The following is a 25,918-nucleotide window of genomic DNA, read 5'->3' as shown; positions in this document are numbered from 1 at the left end:
AGCAGTTGGAGCTAATAGAGGGAAAGGGGGCACCGAAGACCAGGAAGCAGCTCCAGAAGCTGCTGGGGCTGCTCAACTGGCTGCGGTCCTTCGTCCCCGACTTCGCCACGGTGACGGCCCCGATGACGGACCTACTGTCGCCGAAGACTAAGTTCCGGTGGACCCCCACCGCGGACGAGGCCTTGCGACAGGTGAAGCGCCGGTTCAGGAACTGTCACACGCTCTCACGCCTGGTGCCCAGCCGCCCCATCTTCATCCAGACGGATGCGAGTCAGGAGGGGATGAGGGCGGTGTTGTACCAGATGGATGACCGGGGCGAGAGGCGCGTGATCGAGTACGCCAGTGCCAAGTTTGGGCAGGCTGAGCGGAAGTATCACGTGAATGAGCAAGAGTGCCTTGCGGTGGTCTGGGCCCTACAGAGGTACCGTCACCACGTCGAGGGCCGCTCATTCACGCTGAGAACCGACAGCCAATGCCTCCGCTGGTTGGACTCCGCTCAGGGCCGGAAGTCTAAGTTCACTCGGTGGGCCATGCTGATCCAGGAATTCTCGTTCACGGTCGAGCACATTCCTGGACGTGAAAATCAGTTGGCCGACGAGTTGTCCCGGAATCCGGACCCTGAGAATGAGTTCCACGACGACCAGGGCTGGGAGGAAGTGCTCCTCCCTGAGCATGAGCGCGGGGTAGAGGACTCGGTGCCGCGACCGTGCGCGTTGTACGCGCTGACAAGCCCCACTGCTCCTGCACCCGACGCACGACCCGAGACTATGACTGACCTGCTGGCGTGGGTCCACGCGGCGCAACTCCGGGACCCCGACACCCGGACCCGACTGACAGAGTGTGGGGAGGGGGTGATACCGGGCTGCCGGAGCCTGAACGGGGTGCTCCAGACCAGGGGGGCTCACAGGTCGAGCGGGTGGCGGACCCACGTGCCGCCCGAGGCCAGGCGCTGGGTCCTGAGCTACCTGCATGACCACCCCCTGGCGGGACACCCGGGCGCGGAGCAGACGCTGCGTGAGGTCAGACGGACGTTCCGCTGGCCTGGCGACGCGGCAGAAGTGAGACGCTACGTGCGGGCCTGCCTGCGTTGCCAGGAGCGGAAGTCCAGGCGACCCGACGGCAAGGAGCAGCAGGTCCCACGACGGCCCCGGAATCCCTTCCACACTGTGGCGGTGGATATTATGGGGCCGTATCCTCGCACGTCCCGTGGTCGGCGATTCATTGTTGTGGTCACGGATGTCTTCACCCGCTGGGCGGAGGCGTTCGCAGTACCGAACGTGAAAGCCGGCACCGTGATTGCCCTGCTCGAGCGCGAGTTCTTCCCGCGATACGGGTACCCCGCGGTCCTGCTGACGGACAACGGGGTGCAGTTCACGGGGAGAAACTGGCGACTGTCCTGCGCGGGATGGGGGGTGGAGCATCACACGACGCCCACCTACCATCCGCGCGCGAATCCGACCGAAAGGCGGAATCAGGACATTAAAACTCAGCTGCGCATCCGGTTGGACGAGGACCACACCAAGTGGGACCTGCACCTGCCGACGCTGCTGTTTTGCCTGCGCCGTCGGACGAACGCGGTCACGGGCCATTCCCCCGCTGAACTGGTGCAGGGCCGGAACCTCGCCCTGCCCGGGGAAGCGCGCGCAACCCCCGACTAGCACGACATGACCACGGACGATCTGCGCGAAGACGCCCGACGTCGCCAAGCTGACTACCTGACTCGACGTACGCCGCAGACGCACCAGCCCCCAGCACGACTAGAGCCTGGCCAGCAGGTGTTTGTTAAGTGTCATCACCTGTCGGCTGGCGAGCGGGGCTTTTGCGCCAGTCTGGCTCCTAAGTGGGCGGGGCCACAGGAGATCGTAGACAGACTGGGCACCACCTCGTACCTCGTGCGTCGCGCCGACGGACGGACAACTAAGGTGCACAGGGACGACATTGGACTGATAGGCGACCCGCACGACGAGTACGACCACGACGACAGCGGACCAGTGGACAGTGACGAGGCCGAGGATGACGTCACCGAAGGTGTACTGGCCGACCTCGGCGCCCCTGTGGTGGTACCGCCGGAGCCGGACCTGGGACGTCGACGGGGACACGCCTACCCCGGGTCGCGGCGAGTGGCAGGCGAGAACGCTGACGGGGACGGTGACACACGGGACAGGACCGATGACAACGTCGCAGTAGGAGTCCTGGTCGACCTCGGTGACCCCGTGGTGACGCCACCGGAGCCGGATCAGGGACGTCGACGGGGACACGCCCACCCCAGGTCACTGCGGGGGGTGGGCAGGAACGTTGACAGGGACGACGACACACGGGACAGGACCGATGACAACGTCGCAGTAGGAGTCCTGGTCGACCTCGGTGACCCCGTGGTGACGCCACCGGAGCCGGATCAGGGACGTCGACGGGGACACGCCCACCCCAGGTCACTGCGGGGGGTGGGCAGGAACGTTGACAGGGACGACGACACACGGGACAGGACCGATGACAACGTCGCAGTAGGAGTCCTGGTCGACCTCGGTGACCCCGTGGTGACGCCACCGGAGCCGGATCAGGGACGTCGACGAGGACACGCCCACCCCAAGTCACTGCGGGGGGTTGGCAGGAACGTTGACAGGGACGACGACACCTGGGGCACGACACATGGACGGGCCCCCACGACGACACCGACTCAGCCTCCTACGGGGGGACAGCAAAAGGGGAACGGTGGTTGGCAACTGGCAAGAGGGGGCAGGGAACGGACGCCCGTCAGAAGGGGCGGAAGGGGTCCGCGTGGCGCAAGCATGGCAGAGCTGGAGCGCTTCGTGGACCGGGTGCTCCCGCCTGATGACGTCAGCGCCTACGCCAACGACACTGATGGACCACTCATCGAGGACGTAACACATGACAACACTGCTCAGGGCGACCTGGTCGACCTGAGTGAACCAGTGGTGACGTTGCCGGAGCCTACCCAGACACGTGGACGGAGGTACGTCCACTCCTGGGAACGGCGGGTGACGGGGACGGACGTGAGCAAGGATGTGACAGACGGGGTAACGGTCCGGCTCCTCAGTGGGGAGGGCGATGTCGACAGGGCCCAGCAGGTGGTCCTGAACTTGCCTTCCGGGGAGCCGAGGATGACCGCTCACGCGGGGAGGGGACCGGCGTTGCGCCGGTCCACGCGTGAGAAGACGGCCCCCCACTACCTCCGGGACTACGAGTGGGGGAGTCAGCGCAAACCCCGAGACGTAAGACAAACGACCGACGGGGGGTTACGCTGCAGCGTGATGCAGCTCCTGCCCCAGTTTGCCCGACCCGGACGGAATGACGTGACGAGCTCCGACGACCAGACAAGTGGCCGGACGCGGACGCGGCTGCCGGTCTAGGTCGGCGTCGGGGGCCAGGACGGCCTCGGGAGAGGGGGGGCATATGACGACAGTCGTCGTACCCTCCCAGATACAGAGGCCGTACCTGGCCACCGACGCGGGCCTGAGGGGGCCTGTTTCCCCCCCCCCCCCCCCCAGTGAACCCCAGTGTGTGCGACGGCCAGGGACGCACCCGCGTGCGCCCTAGCATGCCAACGAGTGTTTTTCTATGTGACTTTATCTTTTATTTCAGTGTGTATATATTTGTAAACGATTAAGGGATTTGAATGTGTGTAATTAACTTATTTTATTTATTATTCATTGTGCAAGTTCGCTGTGTAATTAATGTCTCGTGTATGTCTTTGTAAATAATTCAATAACTTTTTCTGAAGTGTTTCGCCATAGTATGTAATTGCAGCCTGGCGCGCCGCGGGACGGAGCTCTCTCCCACGCCGACCGATTTTCCCCTCCCTCCCCGCCACCCGCGGGCGCCGGCCCGCGGGCGAGCGGGGAGAGGCAGTCGCGTCCTGGTCTCGAGCGGAGACAGACGTGTTCGTTGCTCCGCGAGCCGCGCACGTTGCGCTCGGGATTGAACGTTCGCTCAGTCCGCAGTTGGTCACGGCAGCTGAGCTGCCACCGCGAATCAGCTTAGCATTGTTAACTTACGAGTCATCGGGAGACGTGTCTAGCGGGCAGTTTCTACAACGCGAACGTGGTGCTACGAGTCTCTGAACTTTTCGCCGTCCACGGAACATTACGTAACGGGCCGCGTACGTACAGCGCTCCGTCTTCGGGCCCTCTCTCACTGGGTCAGCTTAGCATTAATAAACTTTACGATTCGCGCCGAAACGTATTTGAGAACCGCTCTGTCATCAGGGAGTCCGTGTCGCCGTGGTAGGGCACTTGTTCCGCGACGGTTCCGCCAGGCTGCGGCAGGTCTTATAAGCGTTAATAAAAGACGGCTCGTGAAATTCGTTAATGCCGTGTTCTGCTTGCGACAACCTACCAACATTCCTCGCAATCACTTCACTCTCCCTCCAGGTCCCGCCTTTCCCGGTCCCGGCCACGTTGGCCTGGACCCACACCTCTCCGACGAGGGCAGTACGGGCATAACAGGACATTTATTTCAACGGGAAAACGGGGACCAGAAGCCGAGGGACGTCAACATGTTACTTTTGGCACCAAAAATTTGTTTTTTTAACTAGGTACTTTTAAATATTGTAGGCCCTAAATGTTTTAAAATATAGGATAGAATGGCAATGACTTCGAACACTTTTTTTTTGTTGCAATGTGAATCTGTTGAAAGCAACTTCATCTGTTTCAAACACTTTAAAAATAAATGTCTAAAAATATGGTAGTGACTCTCAAAAACAGATAAAAAAATTCTGGGAAAAGCTGTATTTTGGACTACAGCCGCCAGGGTTTTGTTTAATGAATTTCCATCACTCTAAACAGAAATGTTATGTATGAAATAAATAAAATAATTTAACAAGACTGACGTTGCTTTATTTTTTGACGTGAATTAAATGAGTCTCTTACTTGATGGTCGGGTGGCCACGCCAGAAAAATTGCGACACTAAACCACAACAAACTCGGCCCATTGTTCACAAACACTGGCTCAACTGACTATATAAACATCATAATCATCAGAGGGCATATAGACATCCATCACCAAACAAGTTTCTGCAGTCCCCATCGCTTCTCGTCAGGTAGACGGCCAAGGCTCGTTCGGGGGCTTGTTTTGCCCCACGGGCTCATTTTTCTCTTCTACTTTTTGCCTCATTCAATACCAAAGACACTTCTCTGCATGTTTAATTGCTTCTCCTTTGGCGATTTTGCTGGTTTTCTTTCTTTTCTCTAACATAACCTGTTTTCGCTTTGGCATTTTGCGATTAATGGCTCCAAAATCAAAGTTAGTAGATTATAGTTATTCCAATCAACTAACACCACTCAATACTAACTCATGAACAATTTACAAAGTTTAAATCACGCAAATCGGTCTATTACTTTTGGAGTTACAGCTCTCACTGACCTCAATGTGACGCTTCCCAACAATGCTCATTACATCAGCACTGCAAATGTTAACCGGGTGAGTCATACGTAACAACCAGTGTTGTTAAAAGTACTCGGAAAAAGTAATTGGGCTCAATTACAATTACTGTGGTGACAATGTAACTAATTACAAGTAAAAATTAATTTATATAGATGTAATCAGTAAAATTACAATTACAATTACTTTCCGCTACCATTTTAAAACTGACTTACAATTTTTTTTACACACTGTTACATAATTATACATACATATATGTTTTGTTAAAAAAATGATTTCATGTAATGATTAAATTTATTATCTTTAATTAAATGAATAATATTTGAGGACAAACTTGCTTTAATAACATCAAAAGACTTCATACAAGTAGCTACCTGTAATAAAAGTAACACTCTTTAAATTTTGGAATTGACCTTACAAAACAATTACAATTGTGGAAATACAGTAGCTAATGTCAGTATATGTTGTAAAAACAGTGTTAATACATATCATTAATAAAATTCATTATCTAGTTTGCTTACCGTGCATACGATCGTAGCACTACAAGCGTAAAATTATAAACTTTACTAATACAAAAATGTATGTTCTTCTTGTTCTTAATTGTATTCATTATACGTTCCGAGAATAAAAGTAACGGCAAGTAAATATAAAGCATCGATTACCTTAATGTATCGATTACAATTCATGTTATGTATTCTGATTACAAGTACGAATTACATTTTTTAAATGTAACTCGTTACAAGTATAAATTACTTGGAAAGTAATCATTACAAGTAATCCGATTACTTGTAATTCGTTAGTTAACAACACTGGTAACAACCATGAGCAAAGTCTGCTCTACTATGATATACTTACTCAACTCTGTTGCTTTCATAGTTTACGAGTTTTAAGCGGTGTCAAATTCACAGCCAAAATGACACCCAACCCGAGATTAAAGACTGTCAGAAATTCATGTTAAAAATATTTTTTGTAAATATTGTTTATTTTTGTTCGAGGCTGCATATTCTGCTGAATAGCAATGGGATATTACTTCAACTGTAACCACCCAACTTTTAAAATATACTTATTTATCATCTACACAATATCTATTTCATTTTTTCTTAACAATAAAACTTGCCTCTTGAGTGCAGATGCTGGGCAGTCATGGCCCAGGTTTACTTTAATTTTATCTTACTCAATGGCCATATCTAAACACACATACAAATTGAAATTTTGCACAGAACATTAAATTACTGATTAAAAAATATTATTCCATTGAATTAAGGTCAAAATGTTTCACACAGGACACTAGTCATGATGTTCTCACAACCTAGCAGGTAATTAAACTTAATGTTACCTTAACTTTAAAATTTTGTAACCTGGCAAAAGTATAAATGGATACAATCACACACAAGTAAAATAGTATTACATTTTAAATTCATCACCAAATATTGTTTCTACCACTTTCATCTGTGCATATATTTAATTTATTTATTCCTGTCTAAAGTGCTAGCTAAGTTTATATATGTGTATATAAAGGGGCAGGCAGGCAGGCAGAGGTAAGAAATATAAACACATACATGTACCAATTCCCTAAGACTGCACAAACATACTGTATTTACTTACATATCACATAACATTTGCCTTCCATAGCAATGGGTACCACATTTCCAATTCCGCAATTGTTCATGTTCCATTCTTAAAAAATCATACAACTACCTACATATTATGTTTATATTCTGAAAAATATTCAACAATACAGACATATGTCAACATTGCAGGATTACAGACATGGATAAAAATAGTGTCTTTTTCTCATCTTCACAGTTTATAATGCATAACCAATACAGTATTCCATCCCACAATACACACAATGTGGATGAATGAACTAAAAATAGTTCATCCACTTTCTGCGAGTGAAATCTATTTGGTGTACAGCAGCCAAACTATTACACACGTGTTTAAACATATTAAATTTTGATTAATTGACAGGTTATCATTTCATACATTATTCTCACAAAATACTTTTAACAGATACCACAGATACAACAAGGAGCATTCAATAATCTAAAAATCATCATGGAAAAAAAATTTCTTTATGTAACAAAGCTGCCATGGATTAAATTTCTTTGAACAATATAGGCAGTAATGCTTCTACTGCCACCTTTTTTTGTAAGTAGTAAGCCAAAATCAACTACTCTGCTGCTAAAACGAACAAGCTATTTATATTTGCGAAATGAAAATATATACCAGAGACTAGGGGGGAGGAATGTTTATAAATATTTCCTTTTTTAATTGAAAGTCATTTTGAACAAAGACTTGTTTGGTGAAACATGATGAAGCATTCCTTCTGAGGCCTCTATGCCCTGGCTTCTCTAATATGGTTGCTCTCGGTTAGAACTAACAGAGTGTTTTTGTTTTATTATCTGTTCCTTAACTTACAATTATTTATTGATTAAAACTCTACAAGCTGGAGGTGAGTCTTTTGCCTCGATGGTACTTGTGTAATCAGCATGTTTGGAATCGACGGCAGCAGACAAGTCTCCGCACTAAGGGGAAGTGGTGTGTGTCACACACAGCAGGAACGAGCCACATGGCAGGTGGACAGGAGGCGAGGCGTGGCGAGCTTTGTACTGGACGGTTGTGTAGAGCAACGAGAGTAGTGAGTGCAACAAACACGCCCTTTGGAGTGCATTGTACAGCAAGCAGGTGTGGCCTGACTTAGTGGTTTGAAGTGGATTTCATCTTAGGTGCCAATGGGATACGGTTTCATCGTCTCGCCGTCAATGCTGTGAGATGCAGTGTCACTTCTTCTTGGAACAGCAAGGGTTGGAGTTGTTAAATATTGATATGATTATAAGGATTGAGTCTCCCCTCATGCCAAGCCCACATGCTGTGTCCAGCCTGCACCCCTTCAGCAAGGACGTTGCGTTTCAGATACAATTACGGTGGACCTTTCAATAGGTGTTAGTGGTGCCTTCGTAAAATTTGTCACATAAATCTATCAATAGAAATGATTACACCTGTAAGTGGGCTTGGTTTGTCATTTAGGTGACACCAAGTGTGTTGTGAGCTCGCAGGGGAAGTAAACTGTGCCATCAAATGGAAAGGCAGCTATGGATTAACTTAAACTATAATTTTAATATGCGCTTCACAAAATATGGTGACTAACTATCCAAAACTTTAGTCAAGTTAGACGTATGAAACAAATAAAACTTTGAGTCAAAGTGAAAATTATATTTAAACGTGTACATTGAATAGCATACTTAAAAATGACTGCTAAGAATATATAGACAATAAGTTTTAAGCATGGGCCCCAGAGTATTATTAAAACTGCATAATGTTTATTGTAATTTTATTGCATGTATAATAAAGCGGCCAATAGTGAAGAAAGCGTGAGACTGTTTAATTTACACACTCCCTGACTCCACATTGTTTCTTTAACATGACATGGTCCGTTACCCTGTGTAAAGTGTTTCAAGAAGGTCTTAATTTTAGTCACTTGGCCAGTAGTAAAACTATGCTAAACAAGACCTCCATCAATAACATGAAAAATGATGGCCAAAACTACTGAAATAGCTCCACAAACAAACAAACAAATTTATGGAAGATAAGAGGTGATAGCAAAAAAATATAGCCAGTTTTTATTAAATATACAACAAATGCAAGTGTGCAAGGATTTAACACATAACTAACCCAATGAAACCTTGGTTGCTTACAAAATACATACACTAGTCACAAATCACCACCATTCAACAAACCCTAAGAGAAGTACAGTAATAGACCTGTAGGAATTCAGCACAAAATACTTTTAGGTCAACATTTTATGTGAACAGATAATTCTACTTCAATTTTCATGTAGAAGTATTTTTTCCTCCACCAGATATTTACAATACTATCACAAAAGTTAACAAATATTTGTTGGTCTCGTCTCTCAACAGTGGATGCTGGTTTCCAGAGGGTTCTCACAGTCTGAAGCACCTGGATTTGAGAACCCTCACCACGAGCTGGGCGCGAGTCTCACCACAGGAAAGCTCACCATTAATTACTGCTTGCCGTCGCGTTCACATCGAAGTCGATAAGAGACAATTAAGGGTGATGAGTAGGTACAGGATTATATGGTGAGTTGTGATAACACCGAAAAGTATCTCAACATCCCATGCCATAAGTCACCAAAATGCAAGTTAATAAACCATATAGCAACAAGTAAAATTATGAAATTAAGCAGCAATTAACGGAAACTAAATTTCAATCACAAATTTTTTTTTTAATGTTTGAAATTTTTACCACAGTGCACAGATTAGAAAAAATTAATTTGTTAGTGCAGCTCATATTACTATACAAAAATGTTCACGTTATATTTCGATCATTCTGAATGTATGTATGTGTTTTAGAAACTTATCACAAATTATTTTATCATAAAAATGAAGCATGTCAACTCTACACTATTTTGGCGGAATAAGTATTAAAAACAGGATTTATAAAAATAAAAAAACAGTAACACCAAAATCTTCTGTTTTAAAAACCAAAATTGAACTAAACAAAATCCCATAAAATACTTACTTCATTCATTGTTTAATTTGTCACATGCCCATTAACAGCCTGAGGGCTTTGAAAGTCAGCACAACACAATTACAAGGACAAAAATGGTCACTGCAAGTAATTAGGACACTACACCCTCCATCTGAACTAAGGTAGGCACATCTGTGGATCCTCCACATGTTATAACACCCAATTCCTATGTTTTAAAAACAAAACTGACTTAAAAAAACACTGTAAAATAGTCTATCTTAGTGACGAGTGCCCAGAGAAACCTTATCAGTTAAATGCAATGTCCATCGTGACCATCCACTCGCAACAAATCAGAGTTTGGCCCTGCTTGGGAATCAAACCCAGGGCTCCGTACCACCATCAAACCAGAATTGACGGCCTAACCAGGCGTGTAGTACCGTGCCACCCACCTCACTTCTCAGCAATATGACTAAAGAAAGAAATACAGAAAAGGAAAAATAAATGTACACATGCTTATTTTCGTGATCATTCAGTGGAAAAGGGAGGGGGGGGGGGGGGAAACAGTTTCATGAATTATAAAATAAAGATAATTTAGGTACTTAGATTTATGATAGTGAACTTGTGTGTGAATAGGGCTAAAGGTACAGAAGATTACAGCTGTTTGACGAAAACCATCTCGTACAAAAATCACATACATTGTCAGTTTCAATACCCACTATTACAACTGTCCAAAGATTAAAAAGAAAATATGGTAGTACAATATCATCATACAGTAAAACCTTTTTGTTGTGACCCCATTTATTGCGACCACCTCTCTATTACAACCCGATTTCGAGGAACCGTGAAAAAATTGCCGAATATCCTAAGAAAATCGGACAGAAAATAAGTTTCTTGTGGTGAGTAGCGTGTTACTGCGTTTCTCTTGCCGAGTGCTTCCTGTCGACCGCTGTCAGCGCTTAGCAACCCCCATTCCACGTCTCTTTGACGGCAGGGTGCAGATAAAGGTTTTTGTGGCAACGTGTTTACGTTTAGCTTTTTGCGAGTGTAGTGTGGTACGCAGTTAAGGCAAAGCTACCTGCTGAATTTCTCTTGATTTTGATTACTATCGGTTGACAATACAAAGCGACCGACTGGATGCACGCCCGCCTCGACTTGTTTTAACTGCTGCAGCGATGTTTATTTTGACAGCTCAAGAAATTATCTTTTCCCGTGGGTTGATAGAAAAAGGTCGCTTCACCCAGCATAAAAAAAAGGCTACGCCACTTATTCCCCGCGCAGGAAACACACTGGCTGCCGTCTGTCTACCCCGCATTTATCTTTCTTCTAACATTCCACGTCTTGCCTCTCGCGCAAGCAATAACTAGGGCCACGATTATATGGTAAATCGCGAAATCGCGAAATTTTCCGCGAATTTATATGGAAAATGCGAAAAAAGCGATTTTTAAGAAAAACCGCTAAATAACACCGAAATTACACAATACAAGTCTCTTATATTTTAATGTGAAAAGCTTGATAGTCAAGACTTGCCCGGGTCCTGGTTGATAAGCTAGAAAAATTTCCTGCCTTGCATTTCTACATGCTTCCTCTAATCAGCTTTAGTGCGCCGTCTGGTCAGCGTGTGTGTTAGTGAAGCGGGATGATAAGAGCGACGCTCAATGGTAGTTCTAGTGCGGTAAAACCTCTAAGTGCAAGGCTCTGAACTGGCGCGCAGTCATCTCGTTCCCGTCAGATAACTGTGAAATTTGAGCGGTGACCGTAACATTATATGGCGGAAAAATAAAGATAAAGGTGTAATGCATTTCCCTATGATACTTTCAAGAAATTTGTAACGGGTTTTTTACACCTAAAACTTCGAAAACATGCCTTTTAGCCATTTTATCTCAATAGAACCAGTTGGGCATTAACAAATTCTTAAATGCTTTTCGTAAACAGACTCCAGTCGGATATCTAGTGTAGTTTGGAAATCGCGTAGGTTTTTCGTGGCTGTGCACGGCACCAGGGGCTTAGCCGGGGGGGGGGGGGGGGGGGGAGGGGGGAGGGGGTGGTGGTTAGGGGTTCAAACACCCCCCCCTCCCCCTTAGCTCCAAATATTTAATTAATTTCTTATTCATCACTCAAACAAATTTCATATTAAAATTAATACAAATTTTACCATTACAATATTTAAATTTAAGCACCGAAAACTGCTAAAATAGCAAAATTTTACACCTTAAAATCTAAATATTCCCGGGGGAGGACCCCCGGACCCCCGCTTTAATTCGGGGGGGGGGGGGGGGGGGGCATGCTTCTTAACACCCCCCATACACAAATCCTGGCTACGCCACTGCGCGGCAAACGACTGTAGTTGCCATGCGTCACGCGCCGAGAATGTTGTTAGGCAGGAAGGGCGAGTATAGTTCATTTGCGGCAAAAATAAATACTTTTACGGCCCTGCTAAATTTTTCCATTAAAGAAATTTTGAAGTTTCAGTGATTTTCCAGCAGAAATAATGTTGTGTAACTAACAAACAAATTGTATCAAAACAATTAACGGTAAATGGCTGTCGCGGGGGCCCTTAACATTTTTTCATTTTACCAGAAATGGACTATACAAACCTTGCTTTCGTCGCACGCAGTTTTTGGGAAGGGGAGGATGGATGTTGACAGTTTCACATGCCAAAGGACGACGAGGGAGGAGGGGGAGATAGACACGATGGTTTGTATGCCTGGGAGGGATGAACCTTTAAGTCTGGGCAAGGGAAGGAGAGGTAAGCCATATGACATCATGCATCTGCTGCCTGTGCTGCCGCCAGCCTGTCTAGACGTTATTCCCGCGCTCCCACTTACGTTGCACAAGCTACTGCTGCCGTATTTTTAAAGGAAATGTCCCATTATTTTTTTGTTATTCTTACATGAACATTATTGTAAGTATTAAAGCCGACACAAAAATATGCTGTGTGCTAAAATTAACAGATTTTAATGATCTTTCAATTCGTTTTTTTTTTTTTTTAATTTTTTTCTTCTGATTTTCACATTTTGGTCAAAATGTCCAATTTTTTGACGGTTCCCGAGAATGTATTCGTAAAATCACTGCTTCGTTAAATCCGGGGTTCGTGACATCGGGCTACGGCAAGCAGAAAACGTACATGTAAACTAACCAGTAAAAATAAACTGTCTATTGACATATTTTCTTTAGAGGTGGCCTGTAGGGCGACGGACTTGTCATGAAGGTTGAAGTGGGTTTAAAGCAAAGCCGTCTAGCATTGTGAGTGACAGCATCCTGCCATTGTACGGCTGGCTTCTTAGCGAGTTTTGGAAAACATCTATTACGACCCCTCCTCTTACGACCCTATTCCTGGGAACCGTGAGGGGTCGTTTCAGAGAGGTTTGACTGTATAAGCTTGCCCACTTACATACCTAGCATATACAAAACAAACCTTTCATATGCATCACAATTTCTACAACATTAACTATTTTAGATTTTTATAAACTGAAGGAAAAGAAGAGTGTACACAAAGATGCATTGTTATGTTAATTTCCTATTGAAGACATAAACCAGGTACAAAACAGCCTTGGAAATGAAATTTTAAGTACTACATAGGTTATAGATTTTTTACACATGACTAAATATAAGAAACACTATTACTCAAATGCTAAGTTTAATTTATATTAGAAAAATACATACATGTTTGTTACAAAAAAATTTTTTAATTTAAGAAGTTTCCTTAACACACAATTATTTAAACAAAAAGTTAAAACAGAGTAGTATTTTGTATATTTTTAAAATAGAAAAAGAAAATTAAAGCAAAGAAATAGGAGTTATAGAAAATTTTTTAACTAATCCACACAAAATTTTGTTCAAAATTTTTTAAAATAAATTATGTTCTTTCTTCTGTACCCCCATGAAATATGTTGAATACCAAAAAATATCCCCCTCCCCCATTTTCCCTTCTCTTTAGAACTGGATATGCCCTTGCTGCACAAGTCAATAAGAACTATGTACAGACTTACTTTAAGTTCAACATGCTTCAAATATATTTACAGGTCTCTATTTAAAAAAAAAATTAAAATAAAATTTTAAAAAAATTACAATTTTAAAATGTTTTATTGCTAGAATTACTTATGAGAGATTAAAATTTGGAACACAAATATGTGACATTTTTCAATTAAAAAACTAAGGTTATTGTGTAGGACTTAGGTAATATTTTTCAGTGATAATGAACAATAATTGTCAATTACTAACATCAGGTGCAATACTGTAATTACTGATAACACATTTTATCACAAGAAATTTTACAACTCAGTCAGTCCACACTGCATCCATGTCTCACATCCTAGGAATTACACAATGTAGGTTTAGCAGTTTCACAGAATGTATTCAACACGAAAAGTGAATGTCAGGTAACCATGGGGACTATAAATTACACAGCTAGGGTTTTCCACTGCCAACACAATTCTTCTTTTTATATACACACAGTAAATAATATATATACTATATATAACCATTACTTTGAGTAACACACATACAGAAAAAAAATTTACCCCATGGGTTGTGTGTACATTTTTATTCTTTTAAATTAAAGACTATGCTACTTAGATCCCCAACATGATTAAAACATAATGTACACTTTATATATATACACATATATGTATATACGTGATATACTACAATAGCAAACAGTAGGCATGTCGCAAGCACCTTAACCATGAATTTATTTAAATATTATATCATATAAACTGAAATGGCTAACTAAAGTTTTGTATCATTCATTAGAAATTCAGTATAGTAGAATCAATAATTTTAGCAAAAAGGATTTGTTTCCACATTTAATATATCACAGATATTCATGTAGCAACATTTAACTGTCAGAATTAAAATCAATTGTTCTCTATCTTAGAGGACACAAAGTCTTGAAACATAGGGGAAAAAAAAAGTATAGTGTTAAATCAATAAACACTGTCAAACAGTGTAATAATACCACAAACAACCACTACGGTTATACATTTAATGACATATGATATGCAACGACAGCTTCTTTTTAACTACATAAATAATATTCTACAAGAAAAAGTAATGTTACTTTACACTATTTTTACTTACAACTGGGCATATATATTTAATGACTAGCTTAAATTTTTAAAATGCAAGGTAAATGCATGACAATATGAAATTACATTCAAGGATTTAAAATACTTTCAGAAAAATATATGACATAGACGAGTCTGACCACTTTGGGTGGGGTGTTTAACAGCAAAATAGTTTACAGGAGGAACAAAAGCTTAATTCTAAAAATACATTTTCCATTTAACTTTCACTCTAATAACAATACAAGAAATTTTAAATACTATACGTATGTTAAATTAGAGTAAATATGTAACATATTGTATGTATATTTATAACTTAGTTTAAAATGTGTTAAACCAACTTAGTACATACTATTAAAATCAAAGGTGAAGTAAAGTTGCACTGTAATACATGGACAGACTATAAAATGGAAACTTCGTTTCAATGGATTGCGAACCACTTGGTGACAAGAAAACCTGCTCATAAGTTCATTCATGCCATCAACTCATTTTTACTGTTGATAACAGTTATCTTGAAAATAAATTATTTCTATAGACAAGTGAATAGGGTGCACAAAATGTTGATTTTTTTTTTTTTTTAATTTTTATAATGGAAAGTTTGAATGAATTCTGTTGAAAGCTTTTAGCAGAACCTGTACAAAACCTTTCACCTTGGCATATAGACTTAAGGTGCCAAGATTCATCCAACTTAAATGATCCTGTAACATTTTTGTGCACCCTTTAAGGTTATAATAGAGCTCTCAAAATTTTTTTTTTATAGTTTCTTCTAATACTAATACGTACATCAAAAGAACTACATATGTACTTAAAATATGGAAAAATATAAACTACTAAGAAAACCCAAACAAATAATTTTAACTGCACTGACAATTTAAACTGTTGAATTACTTTTATGAAAAATTAACCTTTTGGAAGAAGCATGAATTAATTTGATTTTGCAAGTTTTGATATTGTTAGACACATGACATATCACTGCAATGAAAAAATATATAAGCATGGTAAAATTCTCAAAACTGAAAACAAAAGTTACATCAAAGAATGTCTCTTCATATATTAAAATTCTGACCAAGATTTTTGATAAAATTATTCACCAAATTACAAATTGCACAGCATGTTTATTATTAAATAACCATCACAGTCAAAATGAATTTTTTTTTTTTTTGTAAAAGTATTCCCTTGCATTCAACCAAATTTGGTATCCATTCACTATGAAGCACAAGAGAAAATTGTACTGCCATTTTAAAAATGTTTTCTCAATGACAATTGCCCTATAACAACATTATGGTTGATGTCTCACACATATTTTGATTAGTTCTCAACTCACCACAAAACTCATGCACATGATTCAGGAAGACTCTCCAAGCTTCAAAAGACGAATGAATAATGCAGCTTCATAAGTCAGTTAAAAAAAAAAAAAAAGAGATGTTAATATAACTATGCATAACGCTGTGTCCAACAGCTGGAAAATTAAATACAAAGAAAAAAATGGCACTAGTAAAAAGGGGCAAGAATCATGGTTACATGGCTTGAGGAAAGCACACTGCAAACAACGTAGGTAGTTAGTGTGTTTACAAAAGTAACATATCTATAATTAAGATGCGTCTAAAAACACACACGTATAAAATGAATAAATTATGCAAGTGAAATAACGTTAAGCTACTATATTTACGGGAGCCACAGACACAAACACAAGATTACGGTTTTTGAAGGGCAGCTGGTTAAGTTTTCAAAATGTGCCCAAGCTGCCACAATCTTTGTCCGTAAATGATATAGCTGCAACACTATAAAATAAAGTTAAAATAATATCAATACACCTGCAGGAGGTCTGATGCGTGAACGCCCTACATGTCCTGGGGCAGGATGTCCGGGATGAGGTACTTGCACAGCTCTTCTTCCGTGCTCACAAACACCACCTTGCTGGACGTATTCTCGTCCAGCCTGCGGCAACAGTGCCCGGTCAGAACCACACGCACACTCTTCCTCGCGACACGAGTGGTATATCACAACCAGGGGTGCAACAGGGGGGGGGGGGGGAGGGGGCAAGGGTATTTTGGCCCCCCCCCCCTCTGAAATCTTGAAGTGGGGGCAAACGGGGGCAAAGAAAGTGCTGTGTAATCAATTTTTAGATAATAAAACTACTTAAATAGCACAATTTTCCAACTTGAAATACAAATTTTCCTGGGGGAGGACCCCCCGGACCCCCCCCCCTCCCGCTTCAATAGGGGGGGATCGATGATTCTTTATAAAAAGGTATATTGCCCCCCCCCCCCCCCCTTTGGAAATTTAGTTGTTGTGCCCCTGATCATAACCGATCCTAAGGTTTTCTATCAGGGTTGGCTCATTTAAACCACAATGGTTTAAAAAAGTAGTTTTTTTTTATAAAAACCTTTTTTTTAATAACGATTTTCAAATATAATAGCTTTTAATTTTTTTTAATGAAACGTCTAATTCCACTCCAATAACAAAAGTTTGGTCATTAATGTTTCTTGTGACTTACAGGGAAAAAAAAAAATACTAATCAAGATCATATCATTAAAATTATCTGAATAAGTTGTAAATCATACACAGCTAAATACTTCTCTAAAATAAAAAAATAATAAATAGTTAATTCCTATTCTGTGGGAAATCCCCAACTGTTCTACGAGAAACACCCATTCTATGGAAAATCCTCTTTCTGTGGTTAAGTCCCAGTCAGATATGCAAATTTATGGGACTTTGATGTTATTAAATATGAGTGGCAGAAAGCGGGATTTTGTGTGGCTTTCATTTGAACATGCTAAGAACAAATATAACTAATGTAATAAAAAACATGGTTTACACCAAAAAAAAACCAGGCTGTTTGGTTTTTTTTCCAACCCTAATTCAAGCCGAACTTAATATTCAAAAGCTGTGCCCTATGGTTCTGACACTCAATTTCAACTGCATATGAACGGTAGAATACAATTTATTCAGTGTTAGCAATATTTTTTATGCTCATGTTTTACTTTAGTTCATAATTTTCAAGTATTTACGATAATTTACTTTATTTAATTTGGTAAAGCTGATGAAAGTTATTCTTATTTATTTTTATTGCTTTTAAAAACAATGTATGTAATGCATTTCTGTGATATTATTTGCTATACTGCCTTTATTTACCAGTACCTGGGTACCAACATGGTTCTAGAACATTTGGATTATGTAACAGTATTCAGTCAGTTCGTGAGAACAGTGAATTATAAATTTTATGGACAATACCAATGTGATAAAAGAGACAGAATAAGAAGGCCCTAGCTATATGGTAGTAGAGATTTTTTATCTCCAGTAATGTCTGCCAGGATTAATTGATTTTTTTTTTTTTAAATTATGTTTGGTGATTGGTTGTTGGGGACATATGACCACCTTCCTCCTTCATGGATAGAGGTTAAGGGTCTGCGAGTTCTCGAAAAATATTCCATATTCGTGATTAGTTTTATATTTTATCGTCATGAATAATTTGATATTCAATTTGACATTTTAAATGGATTGATTTTATTTCCAATTATTTGTCACCAATTGATAGGCCTACACCATGTCGGACACATTAAAAAAATATATTGAAAAAAAGAAAAAAAAAGTAAAATGTATGAGGCAAAGATTTTTTATTGAAAAATTTATATTTTTACTGCAAAATTTTTCACACATTGTTTCATATTGAACAAATAATCAATTATTATGATTTTAAATTATTAATAATATTTATTTTATGTATGCAGCCAGATAAACAAAACAACTTTTAAACTTAAAATTTATTGGTTAAAAAAAAATGCATTGCAATGTAAATTTCACTGTATGTTGAAATTTGATTAGAAAAAATATATTCAATATTCGTGAATATTGTGAAAATTTAAAATGGGGAAAAAAAAGTATTCACAGAACCCTAACAGAGGTAGTCATGTCGTACACTAGTCAATTGCTTGTCATGGTAGTGAAAGGTCGTGTCTGGTGATGGTTCACAAAAGAAGCATAATAATGTAGTGAAAATGTAAATTTCACAGCTGTGGTCCACACGATGAATAATAACTTTTTTTGAGACATTAATTTAGAATTTCTTGGCCACAGACGTGATTACTTTCGCCACTGTTCCAAGGAAGGAATCCTTTGTTTTTACCAGCATCATAAGAGACAGTGAGAAGTAATTTCGGTAATACAATTTTTTTGTGTGTGACATTTTGGTACCATTTGAAAGGAAACTGTCTTAGAAGCAGCTAACTTTTGTTTTTGTTTTTGTGAATAATATGGATAGTATCTTGAACAGAATATAGCCACCATGGTGCTCTTGTAAATGTTCGGTAATAAAAAAATTTAAAAAAAGTATAAACCAGTTAATATTTTTAAGAGTTTATTTCATTCAAAAATTGTTGTGGATAATGATTGAAGGAACTTAAATAGTATTTTGGAACCGAGCAGATTTATTTAAGTGTTATAGTATGTACACAACAGTCGGACCATTGAGCTAGCCAGAGGTCTGGACTCCTATAAGTCCTTCATGGAAGGATAGATACTACATAATTCTAAATAATAAACTAATCAAATCAAATCAAAGTAAATAATTTATCACTTCCTTTCAGCACACCTATAGGCGCAGGTTGATTGCAAAGTTCCTAAATAGCTTGTCAGACCTGCCAACATACAAATTTAAAAAATCATGAGGTCCTCAATAAAAATTTTCAGGCCCATAAATACAGGTTAGATATAAAAAACAACAAATGAGAATCTTTAAATTTAAGTGACATACCTGTACATATGTTACATGGTCTCTGCTTCAAAATTTATTTCAACAAATTATAGGTTGCAGATTTAATTTAGTTGAACATAATTTAGCGCTGTCGTGTAGTGATCATGCAGGGCCGCAACTAAAAAAGATGTAAAATAACATTCTGCTCGTGTAACACTATTATCACTGTTCACAGCAAAATTAATTTTTTTATTGGAAGCAATACACTTCACGTGTTAGTTGTGTTTTTTTGTAGCGACATGTTTCACAATGTCTCCTCTTCCACTATGCGAGATAGAAAAATCAGCACGGCACACACTACAAAACGCAAAATTGCTTCCTTTATGTGACTCGAGTATTGATGGAAACTCGTTACTGTAAGCTTTCGTAAAACTTGTTTTGTAACTTTTACAAACAAAATCTTGGGGCCCCGAAAAATCATGAGGAAACACTATTTTGGCGTGAGGGCGTGAGATGGACCTTAAAATCGTGAGCCTCACACCAAAATTGTGAGAGTTGGCAGGTGTGGCTTGTTAATGATAACAGAGCCAACTACAGCGCAAGGGGGAACGAGAGGACGCACCAGCCTTTGATGACGGCCCAGCAGCCGGAGAACAGGCCGGGGGCGTTGAGGACCAGACACACGCCCAGCCGCTCCGGGTAGTGGCGGCTCAGCAGCCATATCAGGTTCTTGATCATCTGGTAGTCCATGCAGTTCAGACCAAAGTCTTTGAGGTCGAAAACTATGCACAGGTTGTCCACCACTTCCTCGAAGCACTTCTTACAAGCTTCCTCCTGCACACACCGATAAGCATTAGCACTAGGTATGGCCCAACAAACATATTAGTTATATAAAGATTCAATATTCACAGAAAAATTTTTTAAGAAAAAATACTGATGGATATTAGTTAATTCAACGATACCAATACCTAAGTTAACTAGGTATATTTTTTCCCTTTTACCTATCCTATGACGGGTCACAGAGATATCGTACTTTTAATATGTAATTATTAATTATTTATTTTATTTACTTTTATTATTTTTTTTAATTTGTAACATGCCTATCAACAATCAAAGCTAGTTAACTTTTGAGAAAGGCACAACACAAACACAGATAAACTATAGACAAAACATTTAACTGACAGAACTAAACAAAAATTAACCAGATGTAATAAATTAACAATTATGGAAATTTAGTCCATGAACCAAATATTTTAAAAAGTGTTAAATTTTTCAATATCACTGTTAATATTTTTAATTTCTTGTGCATTATTTTATTTTTGACCCTTGAGACCTATATTTGTATTCAAAGGGTAGAATGAAGGCACCCTATAGGATTAAAATTTGAAATTAGGTTTCGAGAAAATTGAAATCAGATCCATCCCTTATGTCACAGTTTTCAGTTTATACACCTTCAGCAATACATTTATTGAGATAAGTACATTAATTGACATTATAAGTATCACATTATAAATATAATGACTAACTATTAATAGGTTTTTAAGTGACCTGTTAATATTATTTCATCCAATTTCATCCTAAAAATATCCATTATCGAGTATTAATGAGTTTAAAAAATAAAGATTTTTATTATTTTCAATTAATTAATTATATAGATAAAAAGTCTTCTAAATTGATGGTTCTAGACTGTTTTTGATATGACTAAATAATGACAATGGTTATTATAAGATAAATTAATTTTTAAACAATAATTACTAAAAACTCTTTAAAATAAAAGTGTCTGCCTCTGCTGGCTACACATGCTCAGTGATGATACATGACTAAAAATGCTCAAAAAACATAATACATAAAAATCAAACCACATGTGGGTCTGTTTTCCCAAATATAATTTTACTGTAAAATTCTGAAGTGATGCAAAAAAAAAAAAAACAACAACAAAGAGCTGTAAATATGAAATATTGAAGTACACTTTAGCAATATTCATATAATCAGTGGTAAAATTGCCTGTGCAAGTCAGCTCGCCAGTTTTCTGCCTCAGTGATTTGGAAAGTCGTAAATGTGGCGCAGAGTGCTGGAGCAGTTATATTCCCACAACCATACCACTGCATTCAATCAATACTTCTTACAACAGAAAGGACCACATTGCAGCTGCAAGTTTTTCTTTAAATCAATGGACAGCACAGACAATTAAAGGATTTGGTGATTTCAGATCAGGCAAAAAATTTAAAAAAAGTCATAGTTTATCATTGAGGAAGCCAGACACGACATAGAACATAAATAAAAATAAAATATATATTAAAATAGGGACAAAGTTACATTAATAATTTTTTTTTTATAATTAAACTCAAGAAATTAAAATGTAATCTGAAACCTCGAAAAGCATGATATTCAGTATCATAATGAACTTTCAACCCCTAAACTGTGTACCTCTGGTGACAGCACACACTTGCTCTTACATCATTACATGCTGCTGTAACCCTGCCTTTTCTAGCGAAGCCTAGTCAGCATAGGCGCAGCCCAATTCTTTAACTTATTCCTCCCTGGAGGTAGACACCATCCCACCACATCCAAGGTTAGAATGCAGTGTTCTGCAGCAACTAGTTTGGTTCCAGTTACAAGAACGAGACACCAGTATACCCACTCAATGGTGTAGCCTATCAGTTATTTTACCTATAGTTTAGTGCTCTTTTGAAAAGTTTGGCACTCCTGAATTTTTTGCTAATGAATTTAAAGTTTTTTAAAATCTTAGTGTTTGTTCTCCAATTAATTTTGATACTGTTTTTATGGATTTCTGGCCTAGTGATAAAGACCAGTACTTGATTTGCTCATTTTTTAATGCTTTATTTAATGCATTAAATTTTTTAATGCCCTAAAATACACACTGAATGAACCACAGAACTGCCCTAAAATACACACTGAATGAACCCCACCCCCACCACCCCACACACATACACAAACACACACACACAGATGGATGGACACTTTAGGCCCAAGGAAGATCCTGACTTTTTTTTATAAAGGAATCTAGGAGAAGTTACATTTCTTTGCAAGTTCACTTCAGCCTTTATTTTGTTTAGCTTTTGGAAGCTTGTGGTGTCTAAATTATTTTGATTTTTGAACATAAGATACTGCACAATCTCCATATGGTTGTTTAGATTACCTGAGAGTAACACCAGCCTATAAGAGGCAACTCATTTTACAAATTTTTCAAAATCTTTAATTTTCGGGATAAACAATTATACATGTTAATCCCACCCCTAGTTAGACCACTACTCAAATTCTCACCTCATGTCATTCTAATCCGAGTGCATTCACTCCACAGTGAAGTTAGCCCCCCCATGACATCACCATCATTAAAAAAGCAATTGATTTTACCTCACTAAACTTAGTAATTAATAGTATAGTATGGTAAAAACTCACGAGACAATAAACAATAAACTTAGTCAACTCATCTATGCTTCTATCGTTGACATTATGGTTCCTCGCTGGAATGTAGATTACAGGCCGTCCTATCATGTCTCGATGACGTAATACTCTTGCCTTGTTGTTTTCTAAATGTTTTTTAACAATTATATTATCTTCGTTTAATGTTGCAACCTGATACTCATTTCGCCACTTGTTTGTCTTTAATATGGCCTGTAAAATAAAATGAGAACACATTAACAGCTCGCCCTAGTACAATAGTTAGTTAGTATAGTAGAAATGGCCCTCTGTAACTTCACTTGCATTATTGCCTCACTATTTTATCATTTGAGGCAAGACATTAGGAAACAAGCAATTACAGTTTTATCTGAGAAATGATTTCCACAGTCAAGATTTATTTGAAAAACTATTTTATTGAGAACTGATATGACATTTAAAAGGGGAAAAAAAATTGAATAGCTACAGCCTGGATTTTTTTTAAATTTAACTACAGTGACGTAGCAGTTATTCTAAGCAAGTGTTTGATCCCTCGAATACACTACAAAACAGTGAGAGGGTGGCTAGAAACTAAATAACAAACCCAACAGAAACAGAGATATAAGTAGCCAGGATGCAGTTCAGTATTTGAGATTCAAGTATTCCTAGAAATAAATTACATCAAATTCCTAAAGTGACCAACAGAACAAATTCAAACTGTACAAAATTTTCAAGAATAATCACAAAAACCTAACCAAGAGCTACAAAAAAAATTTAAGAATGAGGATCAAATAGCAGGCACAGTGTGTTTGCAGGTTGTGTTAATTAATACAATGTAACGGGGCGAACATCCGTTACGTCTCCGCTCGCATGAGAAGCAAGTTGCCAAACATCCTGCGAGCTCGTGTGACACAGACCTGGACAGTATTAGTTGGTTCTCTGTCCTCACGACTGTTGGTCCTGGCAAGTATATAAGGTCACCAAGAGGGTCTATTGGTAGTCACTAGGAAATGCTAACTGAAAATCGATGCCACCAGAAGGGAGCCAAGATATAAAATGTGTTTTGTAGTTAATCATGGAGAAGAAGGTAAAAAAAAAAGGTGTGTCTGTTTGCAAAGTTCAGTACGATACAAACCACTAAGATTGTTTGATTCTTAGTTAAATTGAATTCTTCAATAATTAGTCTTTTATTTATACTTATATGCTACAAACAAATATATAAATTTATAATAATAAAAAATGAATTATAAGGTAAAAGATATACGAGAAATCCAACCTTTTGTTTCATTTCAAATATAAGTTTAAAAAAAAAAAAAAAAAATTGAAAGTAATATTTTACAAACACATCCCAATAGGAACATTCTGTGAGTCAAAAAAAGTTAACAATTCAATAACATACATTAAAATCTTGCAGAAAAGAGGCACCTAGCAAACAGTGGTTGAAACTAATTAGGCACACATTTTGACCCGAAAAATTCCTTTCTTTCATGGTCGTGAGTGTCGTAGCAGCATAGGCAAAGACCAAAAGCACAGTAATAAATAAACAGTAGCTTGAAAACAAATACAGAGCCACGTTCAAAATGCACTTGTATTTGTACCCTGTCATATGGAACAACACACTGTGGTGTAACTTGTGACAAGAATGTGCAAAAGAAAATATTTTGCAATTTAGATCATGGTCGAAGTTGCTACTGTCAAACAACGGTCTGCACCTAAACACTCACGCCAAGCTGTCTATTGGGGAACGGCCGGGCAAATACATGCAGATGCAGACACTAACCAGATACATATGATCAAATCTGACAGAAGATAAAATGTTACGATAGCATTAGTTGTGTCATTCTACAAATAGTGTAGTAGATTTAGACTATTACAAACAACAAGCATACATCAAACATACTGTGCCATACTTAAGTCAGAACAATACATACAACTATGGTAACTAACCTGAAAGGCGGCATCGACTGTATTAAAAGCTTTAAGGTATCTCTTTAAAGATAACTCATTGTGGTACTGATTAGGATCTGCTTCCGAAATCAGTTTCATTCTTTCTTTCAGATCCTTCAAATCAGCATAGCTGACCTGCTTACCATCCGTAATTTCAGACATATTCAAGCTGAAAACAAAATAAAATAATAAGCTGAACAAATTTTATTTAAAGCAACGCGTAATAGGTTAAGTAAAAGTAAATAAAATAATTAAAGGTTCAAAACATTACTTAATATGACACTTCAAAACGTTATTTTATTAGAAAAATCAATTATAAATGAAAAACACTTAATACTGTTTCAATAAAAATTATCTTGATGCATATTAAAACTTTCACCACAATTCAAGTGGGCGACATACTTGAAAATACCATAGAGTAAATAAAGGTACTATTTGTTTTGTTAAAAGCATAGAGACAAATAACAAAAAACTGCTAGTATGTAAACAGCTAGAGTGACTAATTTTTTTTTTGGATGAACTTTGAGTGGCTATTTCGGATTTAAACTATTTTCGGTCATAACCAATGCGTTTATGTAATTATTTATTTCAAATTTGTCTTGCTAGAGTGTAGGAAATATCTTTGACGGAATGCCTGAAGTTGATTAAAATTAACTGCCAAAAATAGTTTGCTCTGTAAAATCGTTAAGTTTCAGATTTTATGCTAACGATGTCTACCATGAAAAAAGTTACGTTTGGGTTAGGAAAAAAAGGAGGTGTACGCGCCAGCTAATGTGATAGAAGAATGACTGCGCACCAGCTCATTGTCGATGAATCAGAAGACTTATTAGGGCGAAATAGGTTCCATCTAAGAGGCTGAAGACTCGTTGCGCAATGGACCTAACTCCGACAGTAGTTCTCCGGGACGCCGTTCACAGAACAATAACTT

The 25,918-nt window shown here is 39.4% G+C and overlaps 1 protein-coding gene across 3 annotated transcripts; it reads right to left on the bottom strand.

The window, feature by feature from the left end:
- Positions 1-6,961: 6,961 nt before the first annotated feature.
- Positions 6,962-25,423, bottom strand: LOC134533867 (uncharacterized). 3 transcript variants are annotated; one of them, XM_063371574.1, is made up of 5 exons: positions 25,262-25,423; positions 24,991-25,159; positions 23,065-23,280; positions 20,267-20,478; positions 6,962-16,889 (listed from the first exon to the last, which is right to left on the bottom strand). In XM_063371574.1, exons 2-5 carry the CDS (start codon positions 25,150-25,152, stop codon positions 16,793-16,795), a joined length of 687 nt encoding a protein of 228 aa, XP_063227644.1. In that variant the 5' UTR covers positions 25,153-25,159; positions 25,262-25,423; the 3' UTR covers positions 6,962-16,792. The 3 variants fall into 3 exon arrangements, with proteins under 3 accessions (XP_063227644.1, XP_063227645.1, XP_063227643.1); XM_063371575.1 differs by having other exon boundaries at positions 25,328-25,416; XM_063371573.1 differs by having other exon boundaries at positions 24,991-25,183; positions 25,262-25,403.
- Between the last annotated feature and the right edge of the window lie 495 nt (positions 25,424-25,918).

The sequence above is a fragment of the Bacillus rossius genome, chromosome 7, assembly GCF_032445375.1.
Source record: "Bacillus rossius redtenbacheri isolate Brsri chromosome 7, Brsri_v3, whole genome shotgun sequence".
Lineage (NCBI taxonomy): Eukaryota > Metazoa > Arthropoda > Insecta > Phasmatodea > Bacillidae > Bacillus > Bacillus rossius.
The sequence above is the reverse complement of the archived record's forward strand: the minus strand, read 5'-3'. Positions and strand labels throughout refer to the sequence as shown.